Source organism: Mesocricetus auratus, unplaced genomic scaffold (genome assembly GCF_017639785.1).
Source record: "Mesocricetus auratus isolate SY011 unplaced genomic scaffold, BCM_Maur_2.0 Super-Scaffold_6730, whole genome shotgun sequence".
Lineage (NCBI taxonomy): Eukaryota > Metazoa > Chordata > Mammalia > Rodentia > Cricetidae > Mesocricetus > Mesocricetus auratus.
Genome location: NW_024429184.1, coordinates 65,651,018 through 65,671,447, shown reverse-complemented (window position 1 = coordinate 65,671,447; position 20,430 = coordinate 65,651,018). Strand labels below are relative to the sequence as shown.

General features: G+C 37.7%; 1 protein-coding gene and 1 pseudogene across 2 annotated transcripts in view; one reads left to right on the top strand and one right to left on the bottom strand.

Moving 5' to 3' along the window:
* The window catches only part of Arfgef1 (ADP ribosylation factor guanine nucleotide exchange factor 1), a 102,548-nt gene that overhangs the window by 41,578 nt on the left and 40,540 nt on the right, over nucleotides 1–20,430 (bottom strand). For both annotated transcript variants that reach the window (XM_005066752.4, XM_013110958.3), the window contains 8 exons: nucleotides 16,042–16,141; nucleotides 15,814–15,953; nucleotides 15,603–15,711; nucleotides 15,169–15,370; nucleotides 5,814–5,925; nucleotides 5,408–5,613; nucleotides 5,096–5,180; nucleotides 1,524–1,695 (listed from right to left, as the gene is read on the bottom strand). In XM_005066752.4, coding sequence (XP_005066809.1) covers nucleotides 1,524–1,695; nucleotides 5,096–5,180; nucleotides 5,408–5,613; nucleotides 5,814–5,925; nucleotides 15,169–15,370; nucleotides 15,603–15,711; nucleotides 15,814–15,953; nucleotides 16,042–16,141 — 1,126 coding nt within the window. The remainder of the gene's footprint in view (nucleotides 1–1,523; nucleotides 1,696–5,095; nucleotides 5,181–5,407; nucleotides 5,614–5,813; nucleotides 5,926–15,168; nucleotides 15,371–15,602; nucleotides 15,712–15,813; nucleotides 15,954–16,041; nucleotides 16,142–20,430) is intronic.
* LOC106020845 lies at nucleotides 2,887–3,883 on the top strand (annotated as a pseudogene).

Here is a 20,430-nt window from a genome sequence, read left to right as displayed (position 1 = left end):
AGTGAGTTCAAGAACAGCCTAGTCCACAAAGTGAGTTCCAGGACAGCCAGGACTATTACACAGAGAAACCCTGTCTCAAAGCCAAAAAAAGAAAAAAGGGTTTACTACCAATAGTATGTTCAAATTCAGATTTCACTCTAAGTATAAGTGCTTAGAAAGGCAAGAATATTTTTTCCAAATGAGTTCTATTCTAGAGCCATTATACTCGTAGGCTCAGGAATGTCCATATATACATTTGTTTTGGTTTTTTTGAGTCAGGGTTTCTCTGTATTGTTTTGGAGGCTGTCCTGGAACTCACTCTGTAGACCAGGCTGGCCTCAAGCTCACAGAGATCCGCCTGCCTCTGCCTCCCGAGTGCTGGGATTACGCCCGGCCCTAAATGTATATATAATATCTAGAATAGTGCTGGGTCCATGGTTGGCTCCTAGTAGAGCAGAGTCAATAGCACATAATATGTAGTCTGACATACTCATCCTCAACATTAACACTTTCCCCACCTCTTCTACTCACATCTACACCCAGCTTCCATTTATGTGTAACGGTTAAAAAAAGACAGACAGAATAATGTTGCTTATAGATGATGAGAAAGCAGAGTCTTTTTATGTCTGTGTACCACATGCATGCCTAGTACCAGAGGGAACCAGAAGAGACAGTCAGATCCCCTGGAACTGGAGTTACAGATGGCTATGAGTTTCTTTTTTTTTTTTTTTTTTTTTTTTTGGTTTTTACGAGATAGGGTTTCTCTGTATTGTTTTGGAGGCTATCGGTCCAGCCCAGCCTCGAACTCACAGAGATCCACCTACCTCTGCCTCCCGAGTGCTGGGATTAAAGGCGTGCACCACCACCGCCTGGCGGCTGTGAGTTTCTAGGTAGTGGTGCTGCCCGACTTTAATCCCAGCACTTGAGAGGCAGAGGCAGGTGGATCTCTGTGAGTTTGAGGCCAGCCTTGTCTACAAGAGCTAGTTTCAGGACAGCTAGGGCTGTTACACAAAGAAACCCTGTCTCGAAAAACCAAAACAAAACAAAACACAAAAAAAAGGTTGTGAGCACTTATATGGGTGCTAGGAACCAAGCCCAGGTATTATTGAAGAGCAGCAAAATGCTTTTAACTTCTGAGACATCTCTCCAGTATCCTCTAACCAATTTCTTTAATTACCAAATCCCTGCTGAGATGAACTGCTAAAAGGACAAGTTAATATTTAAACACTCCTAACACATGTAAATTACTTAGTTTTTTAAAAATTAATCACTAGTCAGTGTTTTCTTCAAGATGTTAAAAAAAAACAGTTCTCAGCAAAATACCCAAATCACACTTACACATGTGTTCTTAAATAGAAAAAAAAGCAAACAAAACAAAATACTCTTAAGTACATACCTCCCCCATGTTCCCTTTCAGGAAAGTTCCAGGTCAGCTTAGAAACATAGGGGAGCCAGTCTTAAAACAACCATCCTAGAAACAGAACAAACCCAACCACACAACACACCTCCCTGTGAATAGTCAGATTTGATTACTCTGTACTTACTCTGCTTAGTTGATTTTGTAGGAATTGTTAGCTCTTTTGTTTCTTTCATTGATATTTTCTTCCCAGCTATTTCATTATAAATGGCTGATAGATACTCTTCAGGGAGGTCTTTACTATCATTGATACCTCGATTCATTTTAATGTACTGTTCCTTTGTCATTTTGTTTTTAACCTAGATATGAAAAACCATTGTCACTTCTAAAAATTAACATAAAAATTTTACTCATTTTTAAGAATTAGAATAGTTGTTTAAGAGACTTTTCAAGTAATCTGAAGTCTAGAAATGAAAAAAATTCAACAAAATGTATATAAAAATGAAAGCCGTGGAAAACAAGGGCATGTAGAAAAGGCGCACTCTGACATATGCACTCTGACAATACTGTGGAAAGGAAAAATCCAAAGAAGGGAAGGAGGAGGAGGAGGGAGAATAAACGAGTGACTTGATTCCGCCCAACTTCTAGTTGGTCTTAGAATGGCCCAATAGAACTATTAGAAACACCAAAGAATTCAAACTGTAGTTCAGAATGACAAGAACAATTTGTAAATAGAATTTCATTATCTAAAAAAAAAGTGGATGCACAAATAACAATAGTTGAGTATTATTTAAAACTACCTAACATTTTTTGAGTTATCACAACAACCACATTATATTAGGTGATTAGAAGAAGCATTTTTAGAATGTTTTGTCTTGTTTAAACGTCCTCAATGGGGATGTTTAACTTAATAAAGCAATGGAATACAAGTTGATAATTTGAAAGACAGTAACAATATTGTCAAACATGGAATTAACATAGCAAAATATGTTACACTCTATCCCTAGTAAATCAGACAGATAAAACTCAGTTGTCTTAAGGTATTTCTTAAGAAATATTTAATTAAACACATTTCTACCACCTGCCATCAAAAATTATAAGAATTCTAAAGGTAAGGAGGCTCTTACAGGCACACATTAAAGCACATAGAACAATAATGCAGCAGTTCTTCACAGACTTACAGATCTTATGTAGTATAATATAAAATATTATAACATAATAAAGGATCGAATCAGGGCAAATATATTGACTTAAGTTTACATTACTCTGCAAGTAGAATCTAATATGCTGAAAGCTGAACAGGAATGGTGTTCCTGTAAAATTGCAAAAATATGAATTTCTAAGTTTAATTTAAGACAGTAATACTGAACAATATCATGACTCTAAAGTTTTATCTCAGGTCATGGTTTTAAAAAACAAAAAGCAAGTCACTTTACCTAAAGTTCTGACAGATAGATGCCTACTTAGGAAAAAAAAAGTCTCTCTGCTCTTCCCTGTTGCAAAGACAGCCACATCTTTTTGGGCAGTGCCAGCCTTGTTTCTGAAATGTGATGATGAAAGTCAGAGTGAATGGATTTAGTTGTATTGGACACCTGGTTGCCAGGGCTGCCCTCCATTCTGGCAAAGTGGACACTGTTGCATCAATGACCCCTTCACTGACCTCAACTACATGGTCTACATGTTCCAGTATGACTCTACCCATGGCAAGTTCAAAGGCACAGTTAAGGCTGAGAATGGGAAGCTTGTCATCAACGGGAAGGCCATCCCCATCTTCCAGGAGCGAGATCCTGCCAACATCAAATGGGGTGATAGTGATGTCGAGTATGTCCTGGAGTCTATTGGTATCTTCACCACCATGGAGAAGGCTGGGGCCCATTTGAAGGGTGGGGCCAAGAGGGTCATCATGTCCACCCTTTCTGAAGCCCCCATGTCTGTGATGGGTGTGAACCATGAGAAGTATGACAACTCACTCAAGACTGTCAGCAATGTTCCCTGTACTACCAACTGCTTATCGCCCCTGGCCAAGGTCATACATGACAACTTTGGCATTGTACAAGGATTCATGACCACAGTCCATGTCATCACTGCCACCTAGAAGACTATGGATGGCTCCTCCAGGAAGCTGTGGCGTGATGGCCATGGGGCTTGCCCAGAACATCATCCCTGCATCCACTGGTGCTGCCAAGGCTGTGGGCAAGGTCATCCCAGAGTTGAATGGGAAGCTCATGGGCATCCCTTCCATATTCCTACCCCCAATGTGTCTATCATGGATCTGACATGCTGCCTGGAGAAAGCTGCTAAGTATGAAGACATAGGAAGGTGGTGAAACAGGCATCCGAGAGCCCACTAAAGGGCATCCTGGGCTACACCGAGGACCAGGCTGTCTCCTGCGACTTCAATGGTAACCCCCACTCTTCCACTTTTGATGCTGGGGCTGGCACTGCTCTCAATGACAACTTCGTAAAGCTCATTTCCTGGTATGGCAATGAATTTGGCTACAACAACAGGGTGGTGAATCTCATGGCCTATATGGCCTCCACGGAGTAAGAAGCCTACCCTGGACTATCTAAAATTAGAGCAAGAGAGAGGCCTCAGCTGCTGAGCATCTCCCTCACAGTGTCCATCCCAGGGAACCCTACTCTCTTGAATACCATCAATAAAGTTCACTGTACCCCTCCAAAAAAAGAAAAAGAAACAGAAAAAAAAGTCAGAATGATTCCAATTTGAAGTAAAGAAAGATTAAAATCACATAATAGTTAATATGGAAAATATTTTGGTGTTGTGCCAATCAGAAGTAAGATGATGGCTTGTGGAAAATATGAAGTAACTGTTTAAGTGTCATTTAGGTAAGGGTTCCCTTGGAATCAGAGAAAACATTGCTTTTAGTCATTCAAAACTGCACACTGCTACCATGGTGGGATTCTGGAAGCAATATAAAACCAATTCTACTTTTCTTCTCTTAAATCCTGTATGAAACACATTACTCTTGAATTTTATTCCCCTATGCTTAAATTAAGGTCTCACTTTGTAGCTTTGTCTGGGTTCCATAGACGAGGCTGGCTTTGAACTCATGAGATCCATCTGCCTCTGCCTCCTGAGTGCTGGGACTGAAGATGTATACACCCAGCTAATAACTAAGAGATTCTTAGAAACAACGTATAGAAGCATTTTTACTAAGTAATACTAAATGTGGTTTTTAGAAGTCAAGCTTTAAAAAGTACTGCAGACTTCAAAAGCAACATTTTAAAGTAGGTGTCAGAAATCTAGAGACAGTCCTTTAACAACCCTAAGAAACTATGACTTTCAGCATGATCCTGCACACCTATTGTTAAGATGTTTGTTGAACGCTTTAGGTGAGATGGTTGTGATTATGCTTAAAGTGTGCCTCTCTCAGAGACACATACTGAAAGCCAAAGGAAATTATATATAACTGAGATGTGACAGTATCATCTCGTGTGTGTGTGTGTGTGTGTGTGTGTGTGTGTGTGTGTGTGTGTGTGTGTGTGTGTTTATATACCAAGACTGACCACTGGTAACTTGGTAACTGTGGGAAACGATGCAATTCTACTAGTACTATATATTCTATGCTATACTACATAATCTCTTAATACTAATTCCATTGCTGTTAAAACTTTAAATATCTTTTTAAAATGACAGACTACATATAATAGTTTCTATGTAATGAATATTCAAAAGACCTAAAACATCCTTTAGGTTAAAATATGTTTACTGTAAAAACTGATGTAGAAGAAAACATACCTGTGGACTGTGAAGGTCTGTGGTCAACATGATAATTGAGTAGGCCAAAACATAAGCAGTATCTGCACTTGCAAAAAGGGTTTGTCTAGAAAAAATAAATGTATCACATTATCAGCTTCGTTTCATATAAACAAGTCATTTCAAACACTAGTTTTAATGTTCTCCCTCAGGGCTAACGCTCTATCATGCATTACAATTATAGATGAATTTGTCTTAACACTGACAAACAGCAGACAATATAAACTGCTTTAAGGAAGGGGTTTGGCTACATGGATGTAATTGACTATCAAAAAGTACACAAATCTTATTTACCCTTGGTTGCATTCTAGGTATCTTGCAGCAAATTTTTCCATTAATCGATCAATTTTTTGAGCTTCCCCTGGAAGACGGAATCCTTCCAGAAAAAGACGAAGGGCTGAAACGAAGTCCTTTCCTGAAAAGTCATGTTGGTCCACATATGCATACATAACTTCTTTATTGAATTTATCATTATCTCCCAGGAATTCACCCACCTGAGTCTAATGTAAAAACAAAGGATAGAAATATATTCAATGGCATTTCCATTTTCCACATAACCATTTCCAAAGCAGAAAATCCTAAGAACTAAAAGTTTTGACTAGCTGGTTATACAAGTTCTAGACTGAAGCCACAAGTTAACTGTATTAATATGCATTTAAATCATAGACAGGGTTGGAATGAAATGAAATGGTATTCTTACAGAGTCTAGTCTTTCTTCTTGATGTAAGAACTGAGCTATGTCTTCAGGTGTGGTGCCAAGCATCCCTTGTTCTTGAAGGTACTGTATTCCTCTCTTTGGTTTCTTATTAAATCTAGATGAAGTTAATAGAAAGATTAAAGAGAAAACTACTTATACTCCCTGAGAAGATTTTGAAATACAGTAAATTATTTTCTTAATTGCATATAGAAAACAGGAACTAACACACACATATACAGAATCATTACACGCACAAGGTTTACTTTTTTTCTTCTTAGGAAAGAGTTTTAAATGAAGTGTATCATTAACACAGATATGGATCACTTCATGGGAATTTTGCTGCATATGCTGTTATTTCTGATCCCTATTAACAGTGGCCAATGAGGATTAGTGACAATGCTGCAGAGTGGATAGTTTAAGAAAGGATGTGAGCACTAAATAGTACTTTTGGCACAGTTACCGCAACAAATTAGACTAGCACACAAAGCTTTTCTCAGTAGAGCTCCAAATTTACTAATGTATCTATTCATATAAATCTTACCAAACTCCCCAAACCAAATGTGTTCAGAGACTATTCTGAATGCCTTTTGCAGCCTCTTCTCATAGGGGACCTCTCCCTCATTCTTTAAGCAACAACACAAATGTTAGCTTTAAAAACCATCTACTTCCCCCTTTTATTTTGGTGACATCACCAGTGACCTGGACTATTGAGACAGTTCTTAAATGGTCTCCATATCTCATTTTGCCCATATTCTAACCCATCTTTCAGGATGCTAGCAAAGCAATCTTTCTAGATATATGACAAAGCTGAATCTCTGCTTAAAACACCCCATGGCATGAGAGTGCCATGAAACAAGACAAATACTTGCATGGAGCAAGCAGCTTTTTGTAGACCCAACTCTGTATTCTCATCTAATATACTGCCATACCATTCTTTTTATCTGTAATGTTCTTCTCTGTTATGCCCTAATGATTCCTGTTAAACTATAATTCAATTATAGCCACAAGCGTTAACTAAAACTAAACATTTTCAATGACTGATCAATATAGTCATGAAGAAATCAGAGAGGAAATGAATATATTCCTAGAATTAAATGAAATTGAAAGCATGACTAACCATGATTTTTAAGGTAAAACAAAAGCAATTCTGAAAGGCAATTTAAGGTATGAATTCTTATACTTAAAAATATGAATACTGGGGGACATAGCTTAGTGGTAGAGTACTTGACCAACTTGAGGTTCTTGGTACAATTCCTAGTATCAGGAAAAACAAAACAAATGCAAACAAACAAAGCACAGAACAAAAAACACCACAGCCAATGAACTGAGAGTATATGGTCAATACCTGGGCCTGCAAGATGCTTAGCAGGTAAAAGTATTTGCAGCCAAGCCTGTTGAACTGACTTGATATCTGGGGCCCACATGGTCCAGGGAAAGAACAGACATCTGCAAAATGTCCTGACTTCCACACACATTTTGGCATACATGACCCCGCACACATATACAAAAGAAACAAATAAAAAACCCAAACAATTAAATTAGAGAGACTGGATTTAAAACCTGTTTCACAAGAGAAAATCTGTTGGGCCTAAGAAAGGCCCAGTGTAAGCTCCTGAGCCTGACTTGAGTTTAAGGCTTGGATGTGATGCCCAGTGTAAAGCTCCTGAGCCTGGCTAGAGTTTGGTGACTTGTTTCTGACCTGTAACCTCCATGTAGGGGTGACTCAGCCAGACCTGATGTAAGATTGCCCCCTGCCTAGCTACCTGACTGCTTGGTGGAATATTATTGGCCCTTACTCCTCAAGTCACCTTACCCTATCATATGATTCCCATCCCCTACCCTCAGCCCTATATATGTTCCTGCCTGCTAGAATAAATTGAGATCCTGCTTCAACATACTCCAGACTCAGTGTGTATTTTTCCCAGGAACTAGTAGTGGGGAGGGTCTGAGTCGTCAACACTCACCATCCTGTTCAGTCCTGGGAAGAGACCAGCTAGACTACCCTTTCCCCGCTCTACCTGCCAGGAGGACCCGGAAGAAATCCACACCTGGTACTATAAACCTTGTCAAAAACCCATATTGGACAAGCCATAGACCTAAGGGTGCTCGACTTTTAATCCCAGCACTTAGGAGGCACATGTACTGTGTAAGTGAGCCCAGCCAGGCAGCCAAGTGTGTATAACGCGTTCTAGGCCAGCTAGGATTATATAGTAAGACCCTGTTTAAAAAAATGGAGAAAAGAAACCAAACAGTTGGTTCACTGAAAAGATGAACAAGCTGTACAATTAGCCAAAACAAAAGAGAACATTTAAATTAATAAAAGAGGATATGAGAGAGAATAGGCAATGTTGCCAGTACCAAACGAGGTCCAAAAGATCATTAGTGAAGACTCAAGAAATTTAAATTTTAAAATAATGAGGAAGCTAGAAGACATAGACAAATTCTTAGCACCTATGGACTTAGCAATTTAAATTAAAGGGATATAAACAGAGCTGGAGAAATGATTCAGTGGGTAAAGGCACCAAGCCTGATGATCTAAATTTGATTCCTACAACCCCTATGGTGGAAGGAGAACTGACTGCCCCCTAGTCATTTGACTTTCACTCATATGTATATGTACCCACATACAAGGGCAAACACCCTATTCACAATGGCTTAAAAAAGATAATTGTGAATAAGCCTAACCAAGGTGAAAGACCTCTACAATGAAACCTCAAACAGTGAGGAAAAAACCTGAAGATGATATCAGAAGTTAAGAAAATCTTCCTCATGGAATGGCAACACAATCCCCACCAAAGCTACAATGACATTCTTTACTGACTGAAGAGGAGAAACTTAAACAAAACAACAATGAAAACACAGAAACTCAGGAGTTGAAGAGATGGCTCAGTGGTTAAAAGCACTTGCTTCCCCACTCACCGGCCCCCTGCCTCTGTGTTTTATTGAATTAATGTACACTTCTTTATATTAAGGAAACACATTAAAATATCAACTATAAAAAGTTATAGGAAAGCAAATCTTCAAGCCAACATTTTAACAAACCGTTCAAATGAAAATTATTTTTTTTGTTAAACTGCATAAACAAACAACAGAGCTGTTATTTACAAAAAGTGATTGACTTACAATTTGTAAATACTTTGCTACTCTTATAGAGGGCCCAGGTTCAGTTCCCAACAACCACATGAAATATTAAAACAGCAAAAGCACACACAAACACTTAGGAATAAATAAATGTAACAAAAATTAGAAAAGTCAAAAGACATGCCCCCCCCCCACCCCTTTGTGCAAGTTTCCTTTGAGACTGAAACAATTTAATCCTGCAGGGAAACACCATAAACAGAAAGGCAAACAACTCAGGAAGTCCTGAAACTGACCAGATTCACTAGGCCCTGCCCTGCAGGAGTGCATGAGTCAACTGCAGAGAGGACTCTCAATCGAGACAAGCTGCAAAGAAGACTGTGAGACCAGACTAGCTGCCTGAAAGAGGTTTAGATCACAGTCACGCAGAAGGCGCACTTTCCAATCTGTTGAGCTGCCTACAGGATGCATAGTGAGATCTAGGTTCCTTAGCTTTTGTGGGCTGTTATACATGCTGGGGCGGGCTTTGGTGATGTAGCTGTCTTTCAGTCATTTCTGCTCCTGAAAGTAACCCCAATAAAATGCATGGTTTCCCAAATTGGACTTTGGTGGTATTCGAACTTTGTTTGATCTATTGTGGGCTCCCTATATAGGGTGAGGGAGTGAGGGGGAGAGGGATGAGGGGAGTGAAGGGACAAGGATGTGTGTGTGTGGGGGGGTGCCAGTGAATTGGGTATAAGAATAACTTGCTGGTCCCCCAGATTGAGCTTTAGTAAAACCAGAACTTTGGTTTGTTGTTGGAACTTTAAGAAGAAGGGATAGACACTGCTTAACCACCTCCAAGCCCACATTCTAACAAAAATGGTATGTTTACTTGTTGGAATTACTATGTTACAAGGTATCAAAAAATAGTAAGATGCTAAGGTATAAAAATAATAGTAATAAAAGACTTGTACATAAAGATTAAAATAGCTAGAGTATTTTCCAAAATGGGAAAAAAAGGCTTTAATGGTTTCTATAATTTTGAGGGTCTTACTAAGTTATTAAAGGTATGTAAATAATTAGGTATAGGACAAGACCCTGTTTTATTTCAGCACTTCAGTGTCTATCTAAAACTTCTTAAATACTGAAACCAAATCCTAAATACAGTAAAATAAAACTCGATTTACCAACTATGAAACACTAACTTTTTCTGGAAACATACTTCTCACAGCAGTAACGTATCCTTCTGTACCTTAACAACCCATGTTACATGATTGAAGGAGGCTTCCAAAAAAACCTGCTGTCAAACTCACAGGTTTTGTAAATTATTCGGGATAACCAAGTGGTATCTCTGGGTTATTGCTGGTCAATTTGGCCAATTCTATTAAAAAAAAATCCATTGGTATTTTATATCTTTCTTAAGTTACCAATTAGGTGCTGATGTCTGGTTGTGACTTCAACAAATGGAACCTGGATTTCATGCAGGTTTGGCCCATACTGTCCACCTCCACTGGGTATTGCAGCTGGTTCATGGGCAGAGGCATTTGTTGCTGCTAAGGCACTGTCAATAAGACAGTCACTTTAACAATTTACTTCTCTTACAAAGCTTCTAGGTGTTCAGTCCTTATAAAATGAACAACTGATTGCAGTTACACTTTCATTTGCCAAAAATAACTTAACGTCAATCTAAATATAGTGAAGACCATTTCTCTTTATTATTCTATCAGGTTCTTCTGGTATGAAGGTTCTGATAAACAGTCTAGCCAGCTAAATAATTATGCTTCACCTTACTAAACAGGATTTAACATTAATCATAATATTGAAGAATTTTGCACATTGACTTTGTTAATGTCCCCCATGAGGTTGTAATGGACAAGACCCAGTGATCAACTTCTGAACTTACACTGGCCAATAAAAAAATCAAACCAACAAACTTTTCCAGAATGTACCATCTTGTAGTAGACAATGGTGACAGGAAAACTGTCAGTCTTGCTAATGCCTATGACAAAGCCTGTTGAAGATTCTTTGGGTAGTTGCCTATCTGTCCTCTTCCTTTAAGAAGGGCAACACTGCCCCAACTGTTTTCATAACTATGCTCTCAGTAGGAATTGTATAGTATTAACAGTCACCTTTTCCATGTTACAGATGCTAGCTAACAAGTACTGCATGCTCCAAGGATGCATGCTGTCATTATAGGACTATGTTACATTGTAGGTCTTTGTCATCTATTAAGTTTTACTATAGTTTTTTAGAGAGATCAACCCTCCTCTAAGGCACTTGGACTGCTGGCCATTCCTTATTGCTCCTTTTGTTAGCTCTAGGTAGTCTGTGCACCCAAACCCTGACAGCAGTTAGGGTGACCTCTGAGAGGAGGAAATGAGGGACTAGAAATTACACAGATTCCTTGGTAGGCAGACAGATGAGGAGAGATACCATGACTAGAAAATAAAGATGGTAAATTTCCAACATGGCTGACTGGCTTCTATCTTAAAACCAAAACTTTGTGGGTTTTTTTTCTCCTAAAAGTAGGGGTCCCTGCCGATGGATGGACTCAACAGAAGTTCAAACCCGATTATGACATATTTACACAATGAGCCAATCGGCCATCTTGTCTTTGTCCAAAAATGACGGACTCTAAATTAGGGGAGGAAGTCCCTTGAAAGACTTTAAAACCTTTCAACCCTCAAGGAGAATTGAGCTTTTGTTTCCAGAGTCCCCTCTCTGCTCTTCAGGCAGTCTTTCTCTCTGTGTGTTTGCTGCATGTGAGTGCTTCCTCACCCCTAATAAAAAGCCATCTTCAATTAATTGACTAATTACATTTAAAAAAGATAGCCTGGAAGAGATATTTGTTGTTCTTGTTGTTGAATAGCCACTATAAATTGCCCTTCTTCCTCTAAGAAACCCACATTAAACTCATTGGTTCCCCAAGTTAGACTTAGAAGGAACAGTTTCTTTGGTCTCCGGTTGGTGCACTGTGCCACATCAGTAGATCTTTATTTCTATCCCCCCTTAAAGAAGTCCACACAGCAAGAGGTATCACACAGATTACATGGTCTGTAACTCCTGGTATTTCTGATTCTAGCTTCCAAGAGCTGGAATACAAGCATGCAACACTCCATCCCAGCTCAGCCACCTGGTTTTTGACTAAAAAATACCAAAATACAAACAAACAACAAGAAAAATTGGGGAAAAGACAGCTTCTTCAACAAGTGATTCTGATAAAACTAGATATCCACTTGTGGAATAAAAAACAAACAAACAAATTAGATCCCTCTTCACCCTATACAAAAATTAACTCAATCAAGGCTTCTGTGTATACTGAGTATGAGGCCAGAAGTCAATCTCAGTTGTTTCCTAGGCTCTGTCCACCTTGTTTTTGAGACAGGGTCTCTCATGGGCCTGGAGCTTACCAATTAATCAATCCTATTTTCTAGTGTATTCTCAGAGCAAGCACTTTACCAACTTCTAGCTCTACATCAAAGAGCTAAAGTAGCACTTTGAAGTCTGAAACTGTTAGAGGAAAATACTTCAAGACACAGGCATGGACTTTCTGAAAAGAACTACAATAATACAGGAATGAATTCTAAGAAATGACAAATTATACTGCATAAATTTAAAAGGCTTCTGCATGGATGTTGAAAGAAACAATAAGCCAAGGGAACAAATAACCTACATAATGGGAACAAATCTTTGTCAACTACACATGTGATATCTAGAATATATATTTTAAAAACTCAAAAAATTAAACTCTCTCTCTCTTTCTCCTCCCAATCAACAAACACAAAGAAATTGAACGGTTAGTTCTCAAAAGAAGAAATACAGGACCAGTGAGATGGCTTAGCAGGCAAAAATGCTTGTTGCATAAACCTAACCACCCAAGTTTGATCCCTTGATCTCTATGGAGAAGTTACATGCCCACACACATAGACATATATCATACACACAGAAAAATAAATAAAATTAAAAATACAAATGACTAATAAATACATGTTCAACATAGTTAGCCATCATGGAAACAAAGTAAAACTACTTATAAGAATGGCTACTTCTACTTCCAACTTAGAAGAATGGTGATCACCAAGACATGAAAGAACAACAAATATTCAAGAGGAAGCAAATGGGAAAGAGTACTTACACACAGTTGAAGGAGTGCAAGTTAGTCAAACCACTACAAAAATCAGTATGGAGGAAATGAATTAAAAACAGAAGTAGCACATGATCCTATAATAGCATTCTGAAGGCATTGAAATAAGCACACCACAGAAAGAATATCCATATTTGCTTAAGCACTATTTATGGCAGTCAAGCAGACTATCAACAAAAGAGTCAAAGAAAGCAATGTGGAGATGAATGGGGGAAAGTAAAATATCTAACAATGTCTGAAAAAGCCTCAAGGAATCACATTATTATTTATTTACCTAAAATTACATATAATATATATGTCTTGTATGTATACATATATAATTAAAATTTTTTCCCACTTGCTCCCTTAAGAACTATAGACTAACCAAACCCTAGTGCCAAGTATGAGATGCCCCCTTTCAAATTGTTGGTCAGGAGTCCAATAGACTCTAAATATGACAGGTTATTATAGTTGCCCTTTGTTGCCTCCTAGAGGTTGAAGGTAAATCATTGCTGAAGACATCATGCTTTGTGGAACAGAAATTAGAGGAGCTAAGCTGGACCTGACCTGAAAGCCTCCTCTCTGAGGACTAGCTGTCAAGGTATCAGAAGGCACTATGCCTTCTAAGATAGTGAATTAACAACAGTCCTACCCAGCTGTAGCTCCAATGAACTACAACAACCAGCATGGTGCAATAACCCTATGGGTATAATAGTGACACTCATATTTTGACAGTAACCAAGAGCTATCTAACTGTACTTGAGACACAATCAACAGGAGGAAAATCATGATAAAAACAGATTTAAAGAATGTATGTTCATTAAGGCAGCTCTACAGAGGATACTGAAAGGAATAGTTTAGTTTGAAAAGAAGATTAAACACACCCAGGCAACAAACGATCCCAGTACAGTTACATAAGAGGTCTAAGAAAACAACACTACAACAGGGAACTAGAAAACATAGGAGGAAGAAAAACAAAAATCACATTTCTCTCATATGTGAGTGAGTGAGTGTGTGTGTGTGTGTGTGTGTGTGTGTGTGTGTGTGTGTGTGTGTGTGTGTGTGTAGGACAGAGAGAAACAGAGAGAGGAAGAGCAGGGTTATTTGCAAGATGGAAAGGGATCAATGAAAGGGGAACAAGGTAGGAAGTAAGGCCACAAATATGAGCAAATTACGATTGTGTGTGTGGATGAGTGTGTGTACATGTGTATGTGAAATGACCTAATGAAACCCTAAATAGCAATACCAACATGTAAGGGGGGAATATCATGGGCCCCACCCATAGACAAAGAACAACATACAACTAAAAATGCTAAAAGTGGGAGAAATATTCTTCCCCAAGGATGAACCTAAGTGGTCAGCCTTGAAATCATATATATACAACCAACACTAAATGAACTGAGCAGCTTACATTTAGGTATACATATGTATTATGTATGTACGTATATGTATATATGATATGCATATATCAGAAATAATTAAAGAGAAAGTGGTCATGAATTTGAGAAGGTGCATGGGGATGGGTACATGAAAGAGGCTGGGGGAGTAAGGGATGGTGGGAAGTGATATACTTAGATTTTAATCTAAAGAAGGAAGAAACTCATTATTTTGTAGGTTAAACAAGAAAAACTTAAAGGGAATGTTCTTGTAGATCTTTTGTAGGCTGCTTCACAAAATTTAGCAGGAAAATTGATTTTACAAGTTCAGAGTCTGGGAGAGTAGCCAGGTTGGCACAGGAAATGATTGCTTAATATTCACAAATAAAAATAAAATTCCTAGCAAGAATGAAACATGTAACTAAACTTGAGGAAACAGAAACCTAAAGGGAACAATGCTATCACTGGCATTTTCAAATTTTACATTTTCATCGAGTGATTATGAGTTACATGAACTGAAACAGTGAAAACCTGCACATCCTCTGCTCATCAACAGCCTGTGATAGACATACGGTACTAGGTTAATTCAGAGGAAATCACAGGCTGGGCACCTTCCCAATCTCCTTGGGCTAGACTTCAATGATGAACAACTAAACATGGGACTGTTCAATTTTAGATCCAAGAGAACAATAAGGAATAAATAAAAAACAAAGAGAGACGCAGGGAAACTGGGGGCAGGGTGGCACATCTGTGGCTGAAAGACATTCTGTAACATTTCTTTTGTGAATCCGACACTTACAAATCAATCCCTTGTTCTATTATTTCTTTTTGCTGCTTTAGGACCTCAAATTGTTCTGGATTATCAGTGCCAGACATCTGTGTACTGTAGCTGCCAATTCCTGATGATGATGTGGATTCTAAGGAATTTAAACTTCCATATCTGTTTATAGTCTCAGGGTGTTTGATTTCACTTATCTCTTGCTCTGAGGGTTTTTCCTGACCTGTAAGAAGAAATGTCAATAGAGAAGATTATAGTAGGTCCCTCTTTATATTGCTAGGGTAACTAACCTAGAAAATTTAAGTGTAAGTTAAAAATAGTTTTAATGCTTAAAAAAGAATTGTCAGTGTATGTACGTAAATAAATACAAGATTACTTTAATAGTATCTTTAAATATTTTTCAATGTTTCACTGACTTAAAATAGTGGAGAATTAAACTCAAAATGTTCTCTTACCAAGGGTAGTCTGAGAGTTGGGGTTTACATACTGATCCTTACTCCATTCAACCATACACTTCAAAATTGAAACTAAACATTCTAGCCCTTTCTTCCGAAGGCTCAATTCCTGTAATAATTCAGACACAGGATAAAGACATAATGACCTTTTAAGAAAATGCACATCTCATTTCAGAAAACTTTAATTAAAAAAAAAAACCCAAGCTCTTACCTGAACATTACTCATACCAAGTTCTTGACTGCCCCTTCCTTGGGCAATTTTTGACAGGTCATTTACTAGTCTTTCAAATATATTTGCTGCATTTAAGTCACAGTCATAATTTACATATATATCCACCACACTCTGAGCATCTGTGATGATACAATAACCTTAGAATATGAACATCTAGAATATGAGCACATTTCATTACAGGAAATAATGAAGATTAATTCTGAATACCTGCACAGATCCTTGTCAGTGTCTGAATAACCATCCATTTATGATCAAAAGAACTTGTAGAAGTTTCCAAAATGTATAGGAAAATTTCTTTAAAGAATACCTGTGACCAGAAGGAATCATCAGTTTAAAGTACTATTTAACATTCAGATACATGGTTGTCTTTCAAATATCCCAAAGGTCTAGAACAGGAATTCAACTTTGAGTTTTGTTTCTGAACACTTAGCACTACAGAGGACCAGTGAGAAGCTTGACAGAGCTTTGTTTGCCATTGCAGAACCTTGACAAAGGAAATGTGCAAGGAGATGGGAGCTCTTCCGGGTGGTCTTGTTGTACACTAATGTAACTGTTTCATTTTGGACACTTATGTTCAGAGCAATCCTAAGTGTACCTAGATTTCAATGTAAGTGTTACTCTAAAAAAGATCTAGTTTTTATATGCTGTTACAGTTTTTTAATTATTCCTGAAAGTGAAAATCTTAACTCAAAACACCATTTCTCACAACTCTTTATAATGAATATTGTCAAGCACAGTTATCTAATGAAAATTTCAAACTGAAAGCTAACAATGTTTAAATTAAAATCATTTGGGGACATGACTGACCTAAGAAAGGCCAGCTAAAATCAAAACACATCAGCATGTATAATGTGTGTGGTGATATATTATTTATGATTTAATAAAGCTTGCCTGAAGGATCAGATGCAAAGACAGGCATAGCCATAGAGGCCAGGCAGTGGTGCCACACACCTTTAATTCCAGGACTCAGGAGACAGAAGCAGATAGAACTCTGTGAGCTCAAGGCCACCCAAGGCTACATGAAAGTGAATCAGCCTAAAAGACAGACAGAGCTCAAGTCTTTAATCTCAGCACTAGGAAGGTATGTAAGACAGGAGTTCAGTGTCTCACAATGTATTCTGGCTATTAGTCTTCAGCCAAGTTGAGGACATGATTGCCCCAGCCCTGGTAGAGGGAAGAATTCTCTGTAACTTGGCTGCTTTGCTTTACTGGTCTTCAGCTTGAACCCCAGTATCTGTCTGAGTTTATAGTATTTGTGTTACAAACATGTTTTATGAATCTATGAATTATCACATTTTTAAAAGTGACATCTTTCTCCCAAGGGTTAGTCAGCAAGCCCTATAATGTATTCTTCTTAAAAAGAACTCAACTTATTGCTTAATCATGCATTTTCTATGGACAGTAAGCACTACAAAGATATGGACCAGCACTTTCTCAATAAGCATTGTGTACAAAATATATGACTTATATGCAAACCTTCAATAAATATCTATCACTATGGCCAGAGTTCCCAAACACTGTATCGTATCTTTCCAGGAGATATACAAATCAAGAAATATGACTTAAGGGATCTAAGAAGTTCTGCAGGATTCAGAAGGCACAGGTACCAAAGTAGAGTTATAGTAAGCTATGAATGAAAAGCAAACATTCTTCCTTCAGTTTCTGAGTACTATTTTTTGAATGAACATATGATAAACATTTACATATAAATTGTCTGCTCACATTGCTTAATGGACAAAACTCCTTTCTAGGTGTGCCATGAAAATCAGAAACTTTCATGGCACTACAAATCAAGAAATCTGAAATATTCTGATTTATAAAATAAGAAATACAGATTTGTAGAGGTAGTAAAAACAATGTTCACTACCTATACTTTACATAATTGAACTAATAGACAATTACTATTACTGTAATAGTCTATGACTAAAAATGGGGTTTTAAGAAAATCAAAAATTAAAAATTTTTGAACATCTAGGGCACAATATGTATAACAGCTCTATCATAAGCAAACTGTCTTCATATAGATGTTCTCTGAAAGTTACACAGAAACCTTCTTAAAATACATAATGCCCAAAGAAAAGAAATCACATCACAGAAACTTTGAAAAGACTGATAAATTGAATTGTCATATAATAATGATCCCAATTTTGTTTTGCAAATTTGAGTTTTCATATATTTGGTATTTTCAAAGTGGAATACAACTTATCCTGAATTGGAGTATGTTTAATATTTTCAAAAACATATGTTGTGGAATATCTGTTTAACTATGTAAAGATGTGCTGTGTTTGTTTAATTATGTAAAGATGTGTTGCTGATTTACCTTGCCTGCCTAGGGCATAATAAAAAGCTGAATGGCCAACAGCGAGGTGGGGGTATAAGCAGAACTACTGGGCAGGGAGAGTAAGTAGGAGGAGGAAGTTAGACTCTAAGGGAAAAAAGGGAGACGCCAGGGAGATGTCAGGGGCCAGCTAGCCAGATATGGAGAAAGCAGGAAAGTAGGACATACAGAATAAAGGTAAAAAGCACCAAGGCAAAATGGGATGAGTAGGAACAAGTTAGTTAAAAGAGTTAGTGGGACAAGTCTAAGATAAGGACAAGCATTCATAATTAATAGTAAGTCTCTGTGGTTTTATTTGGGAGCTGGTTGGTGGCCCAAAGAAAATTCCAACTATAAACATACATATCATTTATCTTCATTATCTCCTTTTAAGAGATAATAGGAAATTTAAAAAAATCTTTAAAAAATTAGAAGAAGCTGGTGCACACCTTTAATCTCAGCACTCAAGTGGTGAAGAAGGCAGATGTCTGTGAGTTTTAAGTTAGCCTGGTCTGCATAGAGATAGCCAGGCCAGCCAAAGCAACACAGTGAGACTCTATCTCAAAACAACAAAAATAAAAAATAAAAATGAAAATATAATTAGAACACAGTAACAATTTTATAACCCAAACCTATAATTTATGAGGCAACAGTTAATTTCTAAAGTGTTTCTTTTCAAATTAATCTTATAGAAAAATGATAACCAAAACTTAATTTTACAATCTTAGTTCTGTAAGAATTTATATGTCACATGGCTCATTTAGAGTCCCTACAAGCTCTCAGTATTCAAACTTGCCCCAAATTATCTAGTCTCGAGGAGTGACTCATCATCAAATGGAAGGTTTCTGTTGATACTGAATTTTAAAAATCCCAATATTTTGCTTGAAACTCTATTTTATGGTTTCTAAAGATAATGGGGAAAACTATATAAATTAACTAGTAATCTAAATGTCTGAGATTACTTCACAGATATATGACAAACAAGTATTGGACAATTTGTACAAATTTTTGCACTTTTGACTTAAAATTTAAAGTCCTTATTGTTTCATTCCCATAACAATATTTAAATGAAGTTGATAGAAAATATAGAGAACTGGCCAATGGAGGCACATGCTTTTATTCCCAGCAACTGGGAGGCAGAGACGAATCTCGGTGAGTTCAAGGCCAACCTGAACTCAAAGTGCATTCCAAGACAGCCAGAGCTGTTATACAGAGAGAAGCCCTGTCTTGAAAAACAAACAAGAAAATAAAATATAACATGCAGCAGCTTTGGAAGATGGCTTAGTTGGTAAAGCCCACATTCAGGTTCCTAGCACCATGTACACTCAGGCTTGGTGACTTAGGTGTTAAAGACATGTAGACGGGGCTCCTGAGGCTTACCGGCCAGCTCATCTAGCTGAACAAGAAAGCTCTAGGTTCAGTGAGAGACCTTGTCTCAAAAAAGAAGAAAGAATGAAAGAAAGAAAGGAAGGGAGAGAGAGAGAGAGAGAGAGAGAGAGAGAGAGAGAGAGAGAGGGAGGGAGGGAGGGAGGGAGGGAGGGAGGGAGGGAGGGAGGGAGGGAGGGAGGGAGGGAGGGAGGGAGGGAGGGAGGGAGAAAGAGGGAGAGAGAGAGGGACAAAGGGAGGGAGGGAGCAGCTGAAGAAGACAACCAACATTAACCTCCATCTTCCATGCACGCAAAAATGAATATCTAAGACTGTGTATCATATCAAACATAATATGAAGGTGAAAAAGAGACCAACACAAAATTAGATATTTCTAAAATATATAATGTCTCAATCAAAACAGTATTTTAAGAAGTCAGAAAAAGCATCTACCAAATCGTAAAAGCATAAAACATTCCTTTTAAACACTGAATTATCCCAAGATGAAGACAAAAGATCTAACTGAGGAACTGATCTGACAGCATAATGTATGCAGACATAGTTGGAATATTCTTTAATTTAGCTTTAAGTCTCTAAAAATATTTGAGAACCAAAAATGTTGTTCTTTCAGCATCTTGGGAGAAGGCCTTAGGAATAAGATACATTCAAAATTGTTTTGGGGAAAAAATTTCCAAAATAATATACCTTTTCCAAACGTTACCAAATAACTTAAAAAAAATGCATCTTTCAATGGCCGCTTTTAAAGGTCCTTTAAAGTTCTGAAGGCTCAGTATTGCACCTTTCTTTTAAGACAGTCAAATTCAGGCAGGAAAGATGGCTCAGTGGTTAAGAGTATCTGCTTGCTTGCAGATCTAAAGTCAAATCCTAACACCACATAGACATTTGGGCTTCAT